The sequence below is a fragment of the Phacochoerus africanus genome, chromosome 2, assembly GCF_016906955.1.
Source record: "Phacochoerus africanus isolate WHEZ1 chromosome 2, ROS_Pafr_v1, whole genome shotgun sequence".
NCBI classification, from domain to species: Eukaryota; Metazoa; Chordata; class Mammalia; order Artiodactyla; family Suidae; genus Phacochoerus; species Phacochoerus africanus.
In genome coordinates, this window is record NC_062545.1 from 231,284,663 (window position 1) to 231,304,374 (window position 19,712).

A 19,712-nucleotide genomic window follows, 5' to 3' on the forward strand; every position below is an offset into this window, starting at 1 on the left:
ATCTTCCAATAAATAATCCACTAGTTTTAGATGTGCTAATTCTTAGATTCTGAAACATGTGCCTAGTGCTTAGAAATATTCATACGGTAGGCTAAGTAAGTGTACTTCCTCAAAAATGTAGCACAACTGTCAGCCAAAATGTTAGATGAATGAAGCAATTAATCCATTGTAAAAAATAATGGCATGTATTTACTGCATGCAGACATAATTATTGATAATAATGGGGCTCTAGGAGGAATGGTAGTAGACTGAGTAAATCACAGGTATCTCCAAGTGTTTCTAAATGTTTGCCTATTTACTTCTCATTGCAAAATAAGCCCGTTTATCTTTGATAGTGTTGGTAAAGAACATTGGTGTCTGGAGTGGTATGCTTATGGAGACTGAATCCTGTCCCCTATTATTCACATACCAAAATAAATGCAGTTTTGATCTTCTGTGGTCAATTTAGCCCCACCTCCATCAGTGCCAAGTTTTTTTTTTTTTTTTAGAATATACTAGACATTCCTAAAATGTATTGATGCTTTAGAAAATTGCTTTCATCGCCAACAATGAACACACACGCCACTCAGGCCCTCACATGTGCATCCATCATTTGACAGGGTCTTGTTCAATTGTGTCTTAAGAACCAGGAATGAAAATAACAGTGGCTCTCCTACAAGGCCGGCAGCTTCTCTTAAAGTGAAGGAAGAAACTCTAAGCATCTCATCCATGTAATTTGTGACTATTAGAAAGACTGGTGGATGCTCTTTCGTTTAATCCCTTTGGACTAACCACATGGTCCATCTGGAGCATAAAAGCGCTAAGCCTCCACAACAGAGACAGCACAGAGGAGCAGTTTCGAGGCACTTTGTCCATTCAGAGGTGCTAATAAGGAAAAATGCCGAATTACTGTGATTACTCCGTGACTTGAAAATAGCTTATCACCTGCCAATATGAATTCAGGCCCCTGGAGGGCTGTGAGATGGCAGAAAGAGGGATGGCCTTGAAGACTGGAACTTTTTAGTGTCTGAGAAAGGGGTCTCAGCAGAGTGCAAATCAGCCAGCCTTATAAAATGGAGCTCTTTTCTAAGAGAGCCCTGCAAACTAGTCCAATGCCATGGAAAAGGAAAATAGAAGAGTGTTCACAGAACACTCAGGCCCATAAAACTGAAAAGGAGGGAAGACATAGGCAGCGCTTATCCCAAAGAATCATACTAGACAGTCTGCCAATTGAAGGTATTTCATGGTGGGGCCAAGCTCTCCCCAAATTCGGCAGATAATTGTCAGCAGCCTGCTTTCTACTTTATGTGCTATTGTGTCGACTTAATCACACTGCGAAATCCCTCTTGCTTTCAGACCTAAGTGCCACTGGAATGCTGTTAGAGCAGTCACATGAGATTCATTAGGAAGAAGAGCTTGGCTCTGTAGAGACTGGGTATTTGGCTGTTCTGGGGGATCTTTTCTCTGTCATCACAAAGCTCTTGTGTTAAGGCCATTGTGGGTTCTCCAGCATCACCAGCACCTCCTGTCTCAGAGGTGGCTTGGCTCCTTGGCAGGTGCCAAGCGTTTACTTTTTATTATGCTAATGGGTTCATTTCCCCATGAATTGTTTAGATTAAGTATTACCACAGCCTGAGTTCTCTTTTATGGCCAACTTTTCACTTTATTTACTGCAGCAGCATCAAAACAACCAGGATTTGTTTATTGACCTTTGTTCTCTTTGGGACCTGCTACAAGGAGAAAGGGTTCTTGAAAATTAGAAGAGTATGAACTTTTTGCTCAGTAACTCATCAGCCACCGTTACAAAACCTATATATGTGCTTGTAGGTGCATTCACACACACACACACACACACACACACACACACACACACACACACACGCACCTGGGGGAGCCCCATACACACAGCATTGTCTATGTTGTCTAATATTGTCTCACATCACGTTGGAGAGGGGAGAGATTAACTGTTCTGGAGACCTGGACATGTGCCCTTCATTGATTGGTGGGGGAGCAAATAACATTAAAATTTCCTAATCTTTCACTGCTTTCTCTAGATCTGTGTGTTGTGCTCACAGTGCTGCTTCTAGCTTTCTTTCATCTTTCTCCCAATTCCTAGCCCTTACCTCAACCTAGTGCATTTAAATAATCTTGAAAAGCTGTCACTTTGGGGGAATGTGCTCAGAGAGTCTCTCCCTTCTTCTTGTCCACCCCATCCCCATACAAACACACATGCACATGCTGGGTTCCCAGTGCTGTGTTTCTCTACACTGGAAAAAATAGTTCCCTGCTTATTCTTTTTTTTTTTTGCTTTTTAGGGCCACACCTGTGCCATATGGAAGTTCCCGGGCTAGGGGTCAAATTGGAGCTGCAGCTGAGGCCTACACCACAGCCACAGCAACGCCAGATCTGAGCTGCATCTGCCACCTACCCCACAGCTCACAGCAACACTGGATCCTTAACCCACTGAGTGGAGCCAGGGATCAAATCCATATCCTCATGGATACTTGTCGGGTTTGTTTCTCTGAGCCACAATGGGAACTCCCTCCCTTCTTATTCTAAAGAACCTGCCCAGTATTATTCAAAAAGTTCATGCTGACAAGAGTTGTTGTGACCTCACCTGTTGCAGATGACGGCATATTTGGATTGCGGATTTGTATCTTTCTTAGTCACAGCCATAGTTTAAAGTGTATCTCCTGTGAACTCCATTCTACTGGAGAAACACTCTAAGATGTAGGTTTTTTTTTTTTTTTCACTTTGATCTCTTAAATTTTTTTTAATTATTTTTAAAATTAAAGTATAGTTGCTTTACAATGTTGTACCAATTTTATAAGATGTAGTTTTGATCTTCAATGAACATGAAGCCTGAGGCTAGTGGTCAGTGACTCTGGAGTTAATTCTCAAGTTACCACTATTAGCTGCTAGCTTTAGTCAAGTGCTAAAATGTCTAGGTTTCAGTTATTTTATCTGTACAAATTGGGGAGAGGGGTGGAAACTAGACAAGATCAAGGGGCCTAAATTCACGATTGGGTGGGCCAGCGGGGGACTCAAGCCCGGGAGGGGGTAAACCCAACTAGAGGAGCTATTTGCTGCCCAGACCCTGTCCAATGATGTGGGCAGGATTGAGATAATCAGACTTTCATAAGAAACCTTTTAATTTCTTTAGACACAGTAGGGGTCAACGCAGTGCTAGCTAACCACACATTTTAACAGCATCGGAACTACTGGCAGCCCAAGGTCTTCTGGCCCTACTGTGTATGGTGTTTGCAGGCATCCAACAAACCAAGTGTGGAGAAGAGTGTATGGACCCCGAGGAAGTTGGTCCCTGAATCCCTCAGATCGTCAAATGATTATGAACTGTGGTCATCACTCACTCAACACTGTTTCATCAAGTTCAAGTGTTAGTGATGAAAATCAGGATGGGACTGCTGACTTTTGAGAATGAGGAAGGGCTTAGAAGGAACATTAAAGGAAATAAAACTCCATTTTTAACTGTGCACAGTGCTTTTGGCTGGTGGTACACACAAGGAAGAGGAAGTGGATTTCTGTATAGTCTACCACACAACTCTGGAGACTCATCAAAACCCCACATGGTGGCAAGAAATGAAAACACCAGCAATACAGAGAAAGGAGCAATCAAAACATACCCGATAGTCCACAGAAGTCATCACACAACACAGGCAAGAAAGTGTGTCGCCATGAATAAGGCACTGAACACAGCAAAACCCTCAGATCAAGGGAATCATTTTTGAAGAAAACTATTTCCAAAAATCTGTGAAGTTTTAAAAAGGTAGAAGAGTTCCCATTGTGGCTCAGTAAGTTAAGAACCCAACTTGTCTCTGTGAGGATATGGGTTTAATCACTGGCCTTGTTCAGTCTCTGGCATTGCCTCAAGCTGCAGCATCTGCAGGTCCCAGACGCAGCTGGGATCCTGCATTGCTGTGGCTGTGGCATAGACCACAGCTGCAGCTCTGATTTGACCCCTAGCTTGGGAACTTCCATATGCCACAGGTGTGGCTGTGAAAAGAAAAAAAATAAAAAGGTAGAGTAAGAGGCAAAGGCTCCAAACCTAGGGCAAAAGATGGATTCTCTGGCTGGTGCCTCCTGATTAATGAGTAGAAAGTGATCCAGTTGCTATAGCAACTTGAAGATAAACAAAAGAAAACATCACTTCTTTAAAATATTTCTGATGATGAATAGGCAGAGTCTTTCAAAATATCTTCTTAAAAATGTAAGAGGCTCTTTTTTTTTTTTTTTCCTTTAAGAGCCTATCACGCAGGATGGTTCTTAGATTTTTTTTCCCCTAGATAACAGAACTTGTTTACAAAAGCTCTCATTTGCTTACACAAACGAGCAATTTGGGCAAAAGCAATGACCAGAAAATATGTCTGTTGGAGAATAAATTTTGTTTCACAGCAGTTTTGTTTCTGTTTAGGCATCAAGGGAGATAAACGTATGTTGTCTTGGTTTTCCTTTTTTCTAACAATATAGTCAGTTGGAGAGTTTCCCTGGATGCTGAGATTGTGAAATGCACCTCAACAGAGTCAGGAAATGAAAGGTTATGCTTTCTGTAACCTTCTCTTGTCTGAATGGAGCAGTAATAAAACATATGGTTTTGGTGGGACTGCACACTCAGTCCCTTTGCCTTCTCCAGCTTGGCTCCTGTACTCTGGGACACTTATTTCAGGATCCAAAAGATTGCTCTGTTTTGCTCTAGGCAGTTTAACTTTGGCAGAGTATCCTGAGTAGATTGCAGATTCCAAGCAAAGTCTTGAAATGAAAACTGCAATGATGAAATATCCTGGGGACCCCTCCTGGAGGGGTGCAGAGGGCTCTTAGTCGAAAGATTGGGGAAAACTGTCGGTTCAAAGTCCAGATGAAGTGTCCCAAGGATGTGGCCTGGCCAGACATTCTTCAGAGGACAATGCGATATCAGTCGTCTTGAATAGCACAGTAAGGCTGCATAACGCAGTCTTTTAGAGTGGGTGTAGGAATATTTTTAAGCAAGGATATGTCATCTTAAATAGAGGCAGTGTGGAAGAGATAGAGAAATTACGGGGAATTGATAGGAACGGAAGTTGCCAAATCTGCATTTGTTCTGCATGACCTTGGACAAGTGACTTAAGGTCACTGGGGTTCAGTTTACTCATCCTTAAAATGAGGTGGGGTGGACCACCTTCTATTCAGCCAACAATCAATTACTGAAGGTGCTTCAATCAAGCACCTTCTACATGCTATCATCTCCCACCTGTATCCTCAGCAATCCCTACTCCTGACTGTACAGCTTCAAACACAGTACCATGCAGCTGCTCAAGCCCCAATAACAGGAAACTTTTATTTCTCCCTATCCCTCTGGGCTTTGTTAGAAAGCCCTTGCCCCACAATTCAAAACCAAGTGGGCATTAAGATGGGGGAGGGGGAAGGCCATAAAGAAAAAGATCACAGTATCAACTTAAGGCTAAAATGGAGAAAGTAAGTTAGATGTCCAGAAAGTAGGCTCCCTAATCCCCCTCCCCATTAAAATTCCCATCTCACTCAAGCACACTGAGTCCCCTCTCCCTCACCAATCACACACAACAAAGCATTTCTCTTCGCCTTAAAAATAAGTTGGTGAACTAGAAAGAACTAGTAACTATTTTTGAATTTTTTTTTTGTCTCTTTGCCTTTTCTAGGGCTGCTCCCTCGGCATATGGAGGTTCCCAGACTAGGGGTCTAATTGGAGCTGTAGCCACTGGCCTACGCCAGAGCCACGTGTGATCTGAGCCATGTCTGTGACCTACACCACAATTCACGGCAACACTGGATCCTTAACCCACTGAGCAAGGCCAGGGATCGAACCTGAAACCTTATTGTTCCTAGTCAGACTCGTTAACCACTGTGCCACAACAGGAACTTTGTATTTCTCCAGTATTTTTAAGAGCAAGACACAAACACAGAGAAAAATGGTGCTCCCTGAACGCTTACCACATCACTGAGCTAGTTTCTAAGAGCTGCTATGACAAAATACTACCAGCTGAGCTGGTGGAAAACAAGAGAACTGTGTCTTTCTCACAGTTCTGGAAGTCTGGAGTCCAAAATCAAGGAGTCAGTGTGACTGATTCCTTCTGTAGGATCTCAGTAAGGCTCCTTCCTCACCTCTTCCTAGCTTCTGGTGGTTGCTAGAAATCCTTGGCTTCCGGCTACATCACTCCCCTCTCTACATCCCTCCAATCACATAACCACCTTCCTTCTGTGTCAGCATGTCTGTCTTCATATGGCCTTCTTATATAGACCTGAGTCATTGGATTAATGACCCACCCTAATCCACCAAGAACTTTGTTATATCTTCAAAGAACCTTATTTCCAAGTAAGGTCGCATTCATAGGTACCAAGCCTTAGGACTTGAACATATTGTTTTGGGGGACATAATTCAACCCAGAGCCATCACCAAGTCATTTCCACTACCTAAACATTTTTCATTCTGCCCATTTCAACCATCTCCACGACTATACTTCAGGCCATGGACATAGTTTCACCTGGATATTGCAATAGCTTCCAACTGGTCTCCCTAATTTGCAGTCTTTCTCTACTCTTATTCTTGAAATTCATTTCCTACATTGCAATTATGGTGTCCTTTCTAAAATTTGAAACTTGGAGTGACAACTGCCTACAAATCTAAAATGATTTCCCACGGCTCTGGGTAAACTCTGTATTCCCAAGCATAACGGAAAAGCTTCCTTGTGGTCCAGCCACTTACTTCCTCTGTTTTTCCAACATCGACCCTTTAGCTACTTCAAATTCTTTCCAATCCACCTTTGTATTTTTCCAATTCTTTTAAAACTTGTAAAGATTTTTGTTGTTTGTTTGGGGTGTTTTTGTTTTTTGCCATACCTGAAGCATGTAGAAATCCCCAGGCCAGAGACTGAATTTGCTTTATAGTTGTGACCTGTACCATAACTTCAGCAACACCAGATCCTTAACCCACTGCACGACAAGGGAACTTCCAAAAAACCTGTATGTTTTTAAGGCAAGGACATCCATACTATATTCTGACAAGATTCCATCACTCTCTCTATTGTTTCTTCAACAGGAATCTCATGAGCCCTTTCATGAAAAATTTATTTTAGGAGCTCCTGCTATGGCACAAGGGGATTGGCAGCATCTCTGCAGCATTGCCAAAGGTCTCAGCTGCAGCTCAGATCTGATCCCTGGCCCCAGGAATGCCATATGATGGGGTGGCGGAGAAAAAAGTTATTTTATTGAAGTAAAGTTGATTTACAACGAGTTCATTTCTGCTATACAGTCAAGTGATTCAGTTACACACACACCCGCACAAATACATATAAATATATATATTCTTTTTCATATTTTTTCCAATATGGTTTATCTCAAGATATTGAATATAGTTCTCTGTGCCATAGAGTAGGACCTTGTTGTTCATCCATTCTGTATATAATAGTTCACATCTGCTAATTCCAAACTCCAGATTCATCCCGCCTCTTCAACAGCCCCATCCTGGCAAACACAAGTCTGTTTCCATGAGCCCTTTTACTGATGGAATCATCTCAAAATATTTAGCTCTTTCCACCTCCAGGCCTTTCCACATAAAAAGGTTTTCACCTCTGCCTCTTTCTCTCTCTCAAACTCATATTTTGGGTCTCATCTAAGCCTTCACTTCCTCAAGAAACCTCCCTCCACAACCCCTCAACACATGCTCTATTTCCTTCTTTGTGAATTTTTCGCAATTCCGTTAGTAACACTGATCACAGAGCATTCATTGCAAAATCTTCTCACTTGCTGCATTACCCCGTAGACCTTGAGCTCTGTACTGTACTAGAAATTAGTCATCTCTGTGGCCCTAGCCTATAGTAGAACTCAAAATATATTAGTAGAAGGAATAAATTGATGCTGGGCATAACACTGAGCACTAGGTTTGCTCAGATGAGTAAGATATACCCCCTGACTATGGCAGATCTGTAGCAATTCACAATACCCAATTGCTTAAGAGCAGCAGCATCGATACAAAATTCATTGGAAGCTCAGAGAAAAAGACTCATTCTTTTAGAAGAACTAGAGTACTCAAAAGAAACAAATAAAAATACTTTTACTCTTATGACATTTAAGCTGGGCCTTGAGCCTAAGTTTCCTTCTGATTCTTCTATTTTATGATTCCAAGTCTTTCATTAAAATTTCAAAGAACTTCCTGCCACTGTTTTAGTGTCTTTCTGAAATGACTTATGTCCTTTCATCCACTATATTTTCACATCTTCTTCTCAGTGTATTTTCTTTCTCCTTATTTATTAAGTTTCTTTATTCTTCTTCACAGTCTAAAGATGGTTTGTTTTCTTGGTTATTATACAATCTCACTATGATGGATCTTCTTGAAGATTAAAAATATAATAATATATGTGTATGCTGTTTCTTGGGACTGATTAGTATCTTTTAACAATTCTGGAAAATTCCCAGGTACTCTCTTCTCTTTGAGTATTGCCTCTTTCCCTCTCTATTATTTCTTTTTGGAACTTTGACATATGTAAGATCTTCTCATTTTAACCTCTTTATCTCTTACTACTCTTTCCAGTTGTCTATTTTTTGATGTCTCTGGATTGAATTTTTGATCCTTATATCTAGATAGGTCCATATATCTATCTGAGAGTTAACTAATTTTCTTTCTCTTATGTCTAATCTACTATTTAATCAATCTACTGAGTTTTAAATTTGAATTTTTATGTCTCCCACTCATAGAGGTTACATTTGATTCTTTTCAAACTGGTTACTTCTCTATTTTCAAAATGCTCTTTTCTTTCTTTAAAAATATTGATTTGTTATTTTTACATTCTGTGTCTTATAATTTCAAGATTGGTAGTCTCTGTGGCTCTGATTCTGCTGTCTGTTATCTCTGCTGACTTTTACTCAGAGCACCCAATTTCTTTTTGGATTATGGCTTTAAATTGTGATCATTTTCCTTGAATGTGATAATATATGCTGAGATCTGGATTAAGACTGCATTTCTCTAGAGAGGATTAGTGTTTGCTTCTACCTATTGCCTTGGGTTATTGTTTACCCCACGTTACTTAAAATTGAGTTTTCCTCTTGAGGTATTCCAGAATACACATACAACATGAATTCTGATTTAAAAACCTACCTGATAGCCAGTGTGTGATTACAAAGTCTCAGAGGAGATTTGTTGTTATTATTGCTGTTGTCTTAATCTACTCAGTGCCAAAGCTAAGATTTAGATGATTTTTTTTCCTTGCTGTCCTCTTCTCCTGACAAGTTTATGTTTAATTCATTCATCCTTACACTGAAATTGTAGCCCTTGGGTTCCCATTTCAGTCTTGTATTTTATCTGGCAACCCTAACTATAATAAGAATGCTCTGAATTTCTCCATTCCCCCCCTCCAAAAAAAGATATAAGCCTAATTAAGTGGGAGGGAGAATAAGAATCATAACGGGGTTTCTTTCAAGCTCTAAACAAATATTTCTGTGGTGCACTAAATTGAAGGTTTTTAAAATCTATTTTACATTTTGCTACATCATGATTTCTTCCCTAATTACCTTTGTTAATTGCTGCCCCCCTCATCAGATTGCCAATCCCTTGAGAGCAGGGTTTGCCTTTCTTATCTACATATACTCCTTCCAATATCTAAAGCAGTATACGGACTGCTTTCAGTTAGGTGTTTGCTTATTGCTTTAAAGTCATTTCACTGCCTAGTGCTCCTCCTTTTCTGTCCACCGAGGTGCTCAAGCTGGAATCAGGGGGTCACCCTACCTCCTGACTTCCCACAATTTATCATGCCTTCTTCCCAATTTTATTTTTTAATTTCCCTCAAATCTGATTTTCCTTCATTACTGCAGCCGCCATCTCAGTTTATCCCTAATCATTTTTCCTCTAGTATTAAAAAAATTTTTTTTCTCTAGTATGTTTCTTAAAAGAGTATTTCTTGAATGGGTTACATAGACATGTAGGTTTGCACAATTTAATAACGGTAATCATGCCCACAGTTAAATAAATTATTTTCTAATAAAGCTTCTCATGGCTTTCCATTACCCAGATTAAAATGCAAACCTCTTCCCTCGGCCTCTAAGCCCATATTTGATCTGCTCTGGCCCTTGACCCTGTCCTCATCTGATTTCTTCCTTTCTTTTTTTTCGCTTCAGCCCCACTGGACTTCTTGATGTTTCTTGAACAGATCAAGCTTTCCCAGTCTTTGTCTGAAGCATACCGCCCTCAGAACTTCACATGGCTAACCCCTCATTATCATTCTGATCTCTATTCCAATATAAATTCTTGAAAGGCTCTCTCCCAACTAGCCTTTCTAAGTTAAGGTCTCCCTTCTCCACTCTAGTCTCATCACTTCAGCCCTTTATGTGAATTCAAGTACTTATTTATGTTTTTCTTCTTTATTCAGTGCATATTTCTGTAGCGTCTGCTATGTGCTATGCAATACTCTTGCTATTGAGGTACAGAAAAACAAAACAAAACAAAATAAATCTGTCTTCATGAAGCCTGCATTTTAGTGGCTGGCTCATACATTCATTGAAGACTTACATCTTATTTACATTCTGATAATTATCTAATTTTCTTTTATTGTCTGTCTTCCCCTTCAAACGTAAGCTCTGGAATGAATGAATAAGTGAATTACATATGGCTGTGGCAAGTGACCCTTAGAGGAACTTAGCTGTGTGTATGCAGCCATCACGTCCACCTGCTAGTTAGTCTAGAGAAGGATGGAAACCCATAAACAGCTTGCCTATTATGATATTCCATTGTTGGAATCAGAAGACTTGGTAAAGACTAGAGTCCAACAGAGAACTGAGCCCTCGTTAGCCAACATTTGTAGACAATGATTTAGATTATTTATTCATGTCTCTTCCACTACTGTGTCCCTCCAGGGGGTTGTGCCCCATTGTCAGCTGCACCATTTGCGTCACTGCCAATTCAAATATTTATTCATCGTCCTTGGACACGAGTGGGGACAAATGATTGAAAATCAACAATTCCCCTAACCAAATACTTTGTATTCTGGCACCACTGAACCTTCCAGAAGAACCTTCTGCTTTGGCAAAGCTGTCAGAGGGTCCATTTCATTTTTGAACATTAATTACTTGAAGCAATTCTAAGTACAAAGCATATTTGGATTATGCACTTTTTAGTGCCATTTGAGGCTTATAATTAGTTGCACTCTTTGGGCATATAAATTTCAACCCAGTTCATTTTCCTTGGGTAGACTGAAGACTATCAGTGACTCTCCTACAAATTTCTACAGCATTTTGCAGTAACTAAGTCCATATTTACTCTGAGAGAATACGTATTATTGACAATGTGCTTAATTATCTCCCCCAAACAATTTAAGATTGACTGCTTGCAATGCTGTCTCTCTCCTCAGAGGGAGCAGTAGTGTGTCTCAGTAGGGGGTGGCAATTCTGCTGATGCCATAACAAGGCTGCAGGTGCTCATAAAAGGATTGTTCAATAATGGTTGGCCCAAGTCACAGCTCTAGTCTACTTAGAGAGTCTGAGGCAGAGCCAAGCACAACCCCATTCCCCATTTCCTAATCATCTGTCTCCTTTACAGAATCCTATCAGAAAAACAATTCATGTTAAAAGCGAATTTTTTAAAAGGAGTTTGTACAAACATCTGCCACTGCTGCAACCACATCCCATAGAAGGACGTCAGTCTTGTCCCAGTGATGTAGAATGAGGGAATGCTGAGAAACAAAAGGGAAAGAGGAGAAAACACAAGTGGGCAGGAAAGGGACAGAAAAATGAAGAGCAGAACCAAAAGGCCAGGTCCCCTGGGGGAAATTTGGGGGAATGTTTCCAAACACGTGGCCCAAATGACCCCTGGAACTCATAACCTGAGCACTTCTTTTCGGCCCTTTAGAGCATTTTTGGTTCCAATTAATTCTATAACACACTTGTACTAGGAAAATACAGAAACATATGTCCAGAAACATACATAAAATCACAGATAACTACTATTAACATTTTAGCTTTTCTTCTGCTTTTTGATAAATGTGTATCTAGCTAGCTATATGGTTAGATAGATAGACAGATAGAAAGAAAGATATAGACAGACTTATTATATAAATACCTAGATATGGGTTATCACCCCTTTTCACCTAGGCTGTCATAAAATATTTCCATGTCTTTAAATACTCTTGCAAAACACAGTTTTTTTTGTTTGTTTGTTTGTTTTCCAGGTTTTGTATTGGTTTTTTTGTTTGTTTTTGTGCTTTTTAGGGCTGCACCAGTGGCATATGGAGGTTCCCAGGCTAGGGGTCTAATCAGAGCTGCAGCTGCTGGCCTACACCACAGCAATGCCAGATCCAAGCCTTGTCTGCAACCTACACCATAGCTCATGGCAAGGTCAAATCTGTAACCCACTGAGCAAGGCCAGGTATTGAATCTGCAACTTCATGGTTCCTAGTCAGATTCTTTTCTGATCACCATGATGAAAACTCCAAGAAACACAAGTTTAATGGCTGTGTCCTAGCCATTTTTTTTTATTCACCTATTCCCAACAGATGAACTTTTAGGCTGTCTTTCACAGGGACACAATCATTGGTTATTTTCATCTAGAAAGTTTGTTCTGTAAACACCTTTATGTACTAAAGCTATAGAGGGCGGTGAAAGGTGGAGACAGTAGAATCTAATCCTATCATTTAAACAAGTTCATTCATATTTATATTTTCAACTTTTCTCCCACCCAGAAAGTACTAGGTCAACAAGTTAATTAGAAGTATACTGGGAGTTCCCGTCATGGCTCAGTGGTTAACGAATCCAACTAGGAACCATGAGGTTGCGGGTTCGGTCCCTGGCCTTGCTCAGTGGGTTAAGGATCCGGCGTTGCCGTGAGCTGTGGTGTAGGTTGCAGAAGCGGCTCGGATCCTGCGTTGCTGTGGCTCTGGCATAGACTGGCAGCTACAGCTCCAATTCGACCCCTAGCCTGGGAACCTCCATATGCCGCGAAAGCAGCCCAAAGAAATAGCAAAAAGACAAAAAATAAAATAAAAAAAAAAGAAGTATACAGTCTGTTTATAAATAAGGGCTGGAAGCCAAGTGCAGGAAGTCCTTATATAAATGCAGATGAGTGAACCCATCAGAGAGACATTCTTTCCAACTATAACTTTAAGGAACCAAAATATAAAGCATATTTTTAGAAGTTTATGATATTAATTCATTAGCTCGGATGTGGCTTTTGGTGAGGCGTGGCCTGAGTTAGTGGTCTCCAAAGAAGTATGCAAGACAATTCACTGGGCTGCAGAAAAACAGAGCAGTTATATTCAAAATCATTTTTACATTATCCTCTAAAATTTTATTCTTTAACATGCCTTTCCAATATATGTAAAATATTCATGCAGCACCAGTACATGCAAATCATTTACAAGCATACATAGATACATTGCAGGCACATGCTAATATTTTAAACCATATTTCAAAAAATATGGAGATCATTGTTTTTGACTTCTGTAGTTATGGAACTTGGACTACTATTGGAGTTAGATACCTATAAAGTAAGGGCAGAGCCTCAGTTTTGTCTAATGCTTTGCCTGAGTGTGGAAGGCATTGGAAAGGCAAATAAAGCCTCAAGTTTAGTCAAGCCTGGAATATAGGTGATTGGACCTGGGAAGGTGGCTCAGCTAAAAGGTCAAGAACATCTGGGAAAAGCAAGCATCCAGGGCATGTTGAATTACAGTGAGCTGGGTGCCGTTTTATGGCACATTTAGGATGAAGCCTAAGAGGCCAAGGCAGAAGGACCCTAATGAGTCTAGGAGACCTGGGAAGAGAATGAGGTAGCTGAGAGCTTAGGAGTCTCCCAAGGCTGCAAGTTTAACATGCCCATTAGCCTGAGATCCTAGGTGCTAACTTATTATTCTTTGCAGTAATAGGACAGGGGACAGAAAGGTTTCAATAGGCAATGCTAGAGGGAGGCCTGGCTAGCATGGGGTATGGAGAAAAGTCCTAGAAGTCTGAAAATGAATTTTGAGAGAAATGGCCAAAGGAAAGGTAGGAACACCTTGACATTAACTTTTCCACACAGTTTTGCAGAGAGTCCACCCTGCCTCAATAATATATAACGAATCCTGGCTAATTCTGGCATATCTAGATAGGATATGATAAAGGGCTGTTCTTAAGACACTGAGTTTCTTCTGTCTCTCTCAAATGAAAAATAAACACATAATAATAAAAATAAATTTAGAAAAAGCAAATTAGGGTCATTTTAGCTTGAACAGATTTCTAATTATGTGGCTCAAAGTTTATATAAACTATAAAAATAAATTCTTTTTCTCTGGACTTTTTTTTATTGTCTTTATTTTTATTGTTTTATTTTTTTATTGTATTTTATTGTATTTAAGTATTTATATTACTTTTGCAAATTTTACAAAATTTTTTAAAAAATGATTGGAGTGTAGCTGACTTACAATGTTGTATTAGTTTCAGGAATACAGCAAAGTGAATCAGTTATACATATACATATATCCATTCTTTTTCAGATTTTTTTCCCAAATAGGTTATTACAGAATATTGAGTAGAATTCTCTGTGCTAAAAGGTGGGTCCTTGTTGATTATCTCTTTTATATATAGTAGCATGTATATGTCTCTGGACATTTTTTAATGTTCAGTTCCATCTCAAATTTAAAATGTCCCTTTACTAATATAGCTTGTAAGATGTACATAACTCCTAAGGTGGCACTGATCAACCCATATTCAATGGTGAAGGCTACAGGTATTACCGAGAACAAAATAAAATAGCAGAGAACATACATTGACCACTGAAGGTGACAGTGACAGCAAGAGCCTATATCTCCATAAGGACAGTGCAGGTGTGGTGAATCCAGCCCTGCTGGTCACCAAGGTAACCATGGAAATGTGATGCAGAGGATCAGGAGGCTCTTTCCAGACAGAGCGGACATTGTAGTCTTGCCTGCCCCACCCCATAAAAATGAGACAATGATAAAGTGAATTTTCTCAAGGCAGGAAGGCTGTATCCCTGTCATGACAAGGCATCTACTCACACATTCTTCTTAGCTGGGATGTGAGCAGCTGAAAGCCAGTGGCTGTTTCTGAAGGCTTTTTTCCAAACATGTAAGGCTCTCTCTTTGAATTCTGTCTGAACTTGCTCTATCCCTCCTCAAAATATGCTCTCTCAGCTCAAAAGTTTGACAAGATCAAATAACCAGAGCTATGTAAATATCTGAGTTTGGATGACACCTTCCAAGACAGTTAACAATTCTAGCTTGTTTAGACTCTTCAACCCCTACCACTTCCACCCCAACACACACACACACATGTTAGAAGCCAGGAAATTCATCTTTTTCCTTAAGCTCTCCTTCCCATCCAAATGCCAACTTGACTTAGAGTCAACTTCTAGGTTTCGGATTGCTACCTTTCCTTAATCCCGTAGCAGCTGCCTCTCAGTGGTCAAGCTAAATCCATTTAGCTTATGTCTGACTCATGGATCTTCTGGGGTAGAAAATTTTTTTCTAAATAGTTCTTATGCTTTAGAACAACTGGTAATGATGAGCAAGACTAATGGGCATTCATAAGCTGTAATGAGACAGAGTTCCTGTGCTATGCATTATTCATTTATGCAAACCGTTGTAAAGGTACCAAATTCACTGTGAAACTGGGCTGGCAAAGTCCCTGGACTTGAGATTACAGTGGTCTGCACATTTCTGAGGCTTGGTTCTGTTTCACATTTTCATCAGCGACCTGCTTACGGGAGCAGAGAACAAACTCATTAAGTTCCTAGATGGGAGGGATGGCCAGAACATTAGAGAACAGGATTAGAATTTCCTCAGCCCTTGCCAAATTAGCAAAACTGTCAGAGTCAAACATGTGCATCGGGGACAGGCAGGGGAGAGGAAAGCTGCCCAAAAGCAAGCTGAGTAGTAGCCACTTACTTAGGAGCAGAACTGAAAAGAATGTAGATGCAAACACAGACCAGTAGTGGGAAATAAACTTGCCCACTATAACCACTAGGGTTCAGTGGGACCTTCACATCCCTTTAAACTGGATTCAAATCCCCAATCCATGGGCTGCGGAAGTATAAGACCCTCCCCCAAGAATTCTAAGAATTTCAGGGAACTTTTCCTTCTCATGGCACCTCTAGCTTCACATTTCTGATTCCACTTAACTAGCTTGGTTTATGGTTCATTTCACTGTCCTGCTCTAGTCACCTATAGCAAACCACGTTGACCCAGACATAAAAACTACTTCCTTCCCATGAGCAAACCATGACCTCTAAGAGAAGGGCTGGCTATCTCCTTAGTTGTCTTGGCTCTTGTTTAATCCTTTTGATTAAACCTCCATCCCCAAGTAGCTTAACAAGATATTTTCCTAAATATAGACAGTTCTAGCCTTTAGAGGAACTCTAGGGCCAGCTGTTAAGATAAGAACATTTACACCTGTGTTACTTAACAAACAAAGTCATGAGCCAACTGTGCTATTGCCTGGGGCTGGCAAATTTTTTCTGCACAGTAAGAGATAGTAAATACTCTCTCACTCTGTTGCAACTATTCAACTCCTATGCTATAGCATGAAAGGATTCGTACACAATATGCAAACAAAGGCCCTGACTGGGTTTGGCCCCCAAGTAGGCCATGGTTTGCCAACTGCTGCTAGACTTGGCTTTCGAATCTCTGACTTTTGAGGAGGCTTAGAAACCATCTTATCCTACCCGCTATACACCTGCAGAAATCAGGACAGGAAAGTGGAGTGAAGCTTATGCAAGTTCATGGGACAGCTAAGCCAGGGTCAAAACTTCAAATTAGAAAGAGGGAGCCCAGTTCCCAGGCCAGTGCCCTCTCCACTGGATCAGCACTAGGCTAATTCCAGAAGGTTCTGGGGATCCCTTCTTATATGGCAGAACTCTTCTAGAATTTTTTCCATGGCATATGCATTAGTTGTAGTGTGTTTGTGACACACAGTAGCATCACCCAAGGTGAAAGTTTGACTAAAGACTCAGGTGAGGCTGACTCTACCACCAAGGGGCAGACTCTCTGAAAAGAAAAATAAAGCCTAGAGCTGATTAGAGAGGAAAACAAGGCACAAAGTTCAAAGGTCAGAATTTTACTTAGTTTCCTTTTTTCTTTTCACAGCTGCACCTGCAGCATATGGAAGTTCCTGGGCCAGGGGTCGAATCAGAGCTGCAGCTGCAACCCATGCCACAGCCACAGCATCACCAAATCCTTAACCCACTGAGTGAGGCCAGGGGTGGAATCCTCATCCACACAGACACAACGTCATGTCTTTAATCCACCTAGCTGCAATGAGGACTCCATTTTTAGTTTTAAGTAAAGGTGAAGGTGACATTAACATATACCAAGAGGAATGTTTCAAAGAGGAGCAATTGTTTTCTGTCTCCTATTCGAATGAAAAGAACAGGATTAGCCTATGGGTTGGGTCATAGAAAGAACTTGGAGGTAACTCTTTTACTCACAAGAGCTGCAGGTCAGTGGAAGTCACAGAATTATCTTCCTAATTGGATCTGGGAGTTGGCATCTTTCAGGGGGAGATTGGAGGGAGGGAAACAGACTGAGTTAGTGACTCTCAAAACCCTTTCTCTCTCAGTAAGTGCCCTGAAAGCTGTAGGAAAGAATTCTTCTTGGAGCCAACAGGGACACATTGAATCATTGTACTTAATGAGAGCAGGACAATTTCCTTAAGAGGGTGATGAAGTACAGAACACAAAGTGGATACTGTATTGGAAAAAAATAATTGTCCAGACTTCAAAGGAGCCTCCCAGACGACATTCCTTGACATTGGCAAGGATTTGGGTAACTCATGAAGGTCAGAAGCTTGCAGCCCCTTCACAACACGTGCGTGGATGTGCTTGATGCCTTTACCTCCATGGCGGCCTGAAGTTTCTTCACGGAGTGTATTCTGGATCAGCAATTTGAAGACCCAGTAGCACGGGCCTATTCCTCCTTGAAAGTCAGGGCCAAGTTTTTATGAGAACTTTTATTTTACTAGTTTTAATAAAGATAAATCACAGCGTACTTCTTGTTACTAATTAAAAACGGTACAAACTATTCAAATATCATTTCTAGACAGTACATTTCATGAAACAATCCCACAAGTATTTGTCTCAAGCCACAACATTTTCCAAATCTCAGTTTTGCAAATAGTGAACTCTTGATGTCTATGATTTTTCATTATTATAATTTTTTTCCAGATGATCCAGGAACCTGCACATCATGCACTACAGGATATTACATGTGAGTCTGGCCTTTTTTTTTTTTTTTATGTGGCACTAACTTTTTCTGCAGTTTAAGCATTACTAACTTAATCCTAAATCCAGTGATTAAAGCAAAGAGGCCTTGCAGCCTGAAGCAACTCTCCCCTGTCAGGCTATTAATGAACAATTCTTGGATTTAGCAATAAGAGCCCAGCTGTTTTCTTGCCTCGAAAGGACATCCTCTCTTTCTTGGTCCTGGAAGTCACCCAGCCTGCCACGGGTGTCTAGGAATCTTGCCATGGGTTACCAAGATTTAGACCTTGCTGTTTATGGACAGACTTTAATAATATACCCAACCCCCAAGCAAGTTGTTTGCAAATGTCTGCATGGAGACCTCATCCTTAACAGGAGTCAGACAGTCCAGGATGAAGCCAGGTGTTCTGTGAGCTCTTCATCCTTCCTTGGGTAATGAGGGACCCAGATCACTGGGTTAAATGAAATGCAGATAACCATCACCTCCAAAGTTCTTTAAAACAAATGTACAAATCAAAGATGCTATGTCTCCATGTCACCTCCCCTTCCTATTCTAGTCTCTCTTCCAGAGTATGCTGGTGCTCATCTTGGAAGAAAATCTAAGAAAAGAAGGGAGATGAAAGAAAAAAAAGAAAGCCTTCAGATAAGACAAAGGCTGCCTAATTCCTCCCCATAAACCTAAGAACTGGAGAGTTTTGTGACAAACAGATTCTCACGTCTGTTACTCCCCTTCCCTGAAGGTTGTCAGGGACACAGGACTGGTGCTCCTCTCTAGAAGGGAACACTGAGGCTCAGGGAGGCAGGGGATCTCTCACGTTGCACCTTGAGTTAGTGGGGGGGCTACATCGGAGGCACCTCACCTTTGGTGGGTCCAACTCCTCCTGCCACCCCACAGCCTTTCTCCTCCATCAGAATCCATGGACTTAAAATGCAGTGGTGGGTGGGAAGAGGTTCCGAGGGGTGAAGAGGATAAGAAGGAATGGGAAACCCAACAAGCTGACACCTACAAAAAGTGATCCATTAACCTCGGTGTTACTTAACCTTATTTATTTATTTATTGTCTCTTGTCTTTTCAGGGCCACACCCACGGCACATGGAGGTTCCCAGGCTAGGGGCTAAATCAGAGCTGTAGCTGCCAGCCTACGCCACAGCCACAGCAACATGGGATCTGAGTCACATTTGCGACCTACACCACAGATCACCACAATGCCAGATCCTTAACCCACTGAGCAAGGCCAGGGATCGAACCTGCATCCTCATGGATGCCAGTCAGATTCATTTCTGCTGAGCCATGATAGGAACTCCAAACTTATGGTTTTAATGCAACTTTTCCAGAACTGCCTAATAGTCCCCACATTGACTGCGTCTCTACATCCCCCTGATCAAATGATTTAAATTACTGCCCCATTTAAACAAAGGCAGGGGATGGAGAAGAGGCCCCCAGATGGGATACTGTAAGATAGACCAGGTGACATGCCATGAGTAGCCAGTCATGCATCAGCACATTCATAGCTGACACTTACTCAGCATGTGACAC

At 41.0% G+C, this 19,712-nt stretch overlaps 1 protein-coding gene across 1 annotated transcript in view; it reads left to right on the forward strand.

The window, feature by feature from the left end:
- Window positions 1-19,712, forward strand: part of PCSK5 (proprotein convertase subtilisin/kexin type 5) — a 457,211-nt gene that overhangs the window by 385,546 nt on the left and 51,953 nt on the right. The window contains exon 25 of the mRNA XM_047767789.1: window positions 18,140-18,182. Coding sequence (XP_047623745.1) covers window positions 18,140-18,182 — 43 coding nt within the window. The remainder of the gene's footprint in view (window positions 1-18,139; window positions 18,183-19,712) is intronic.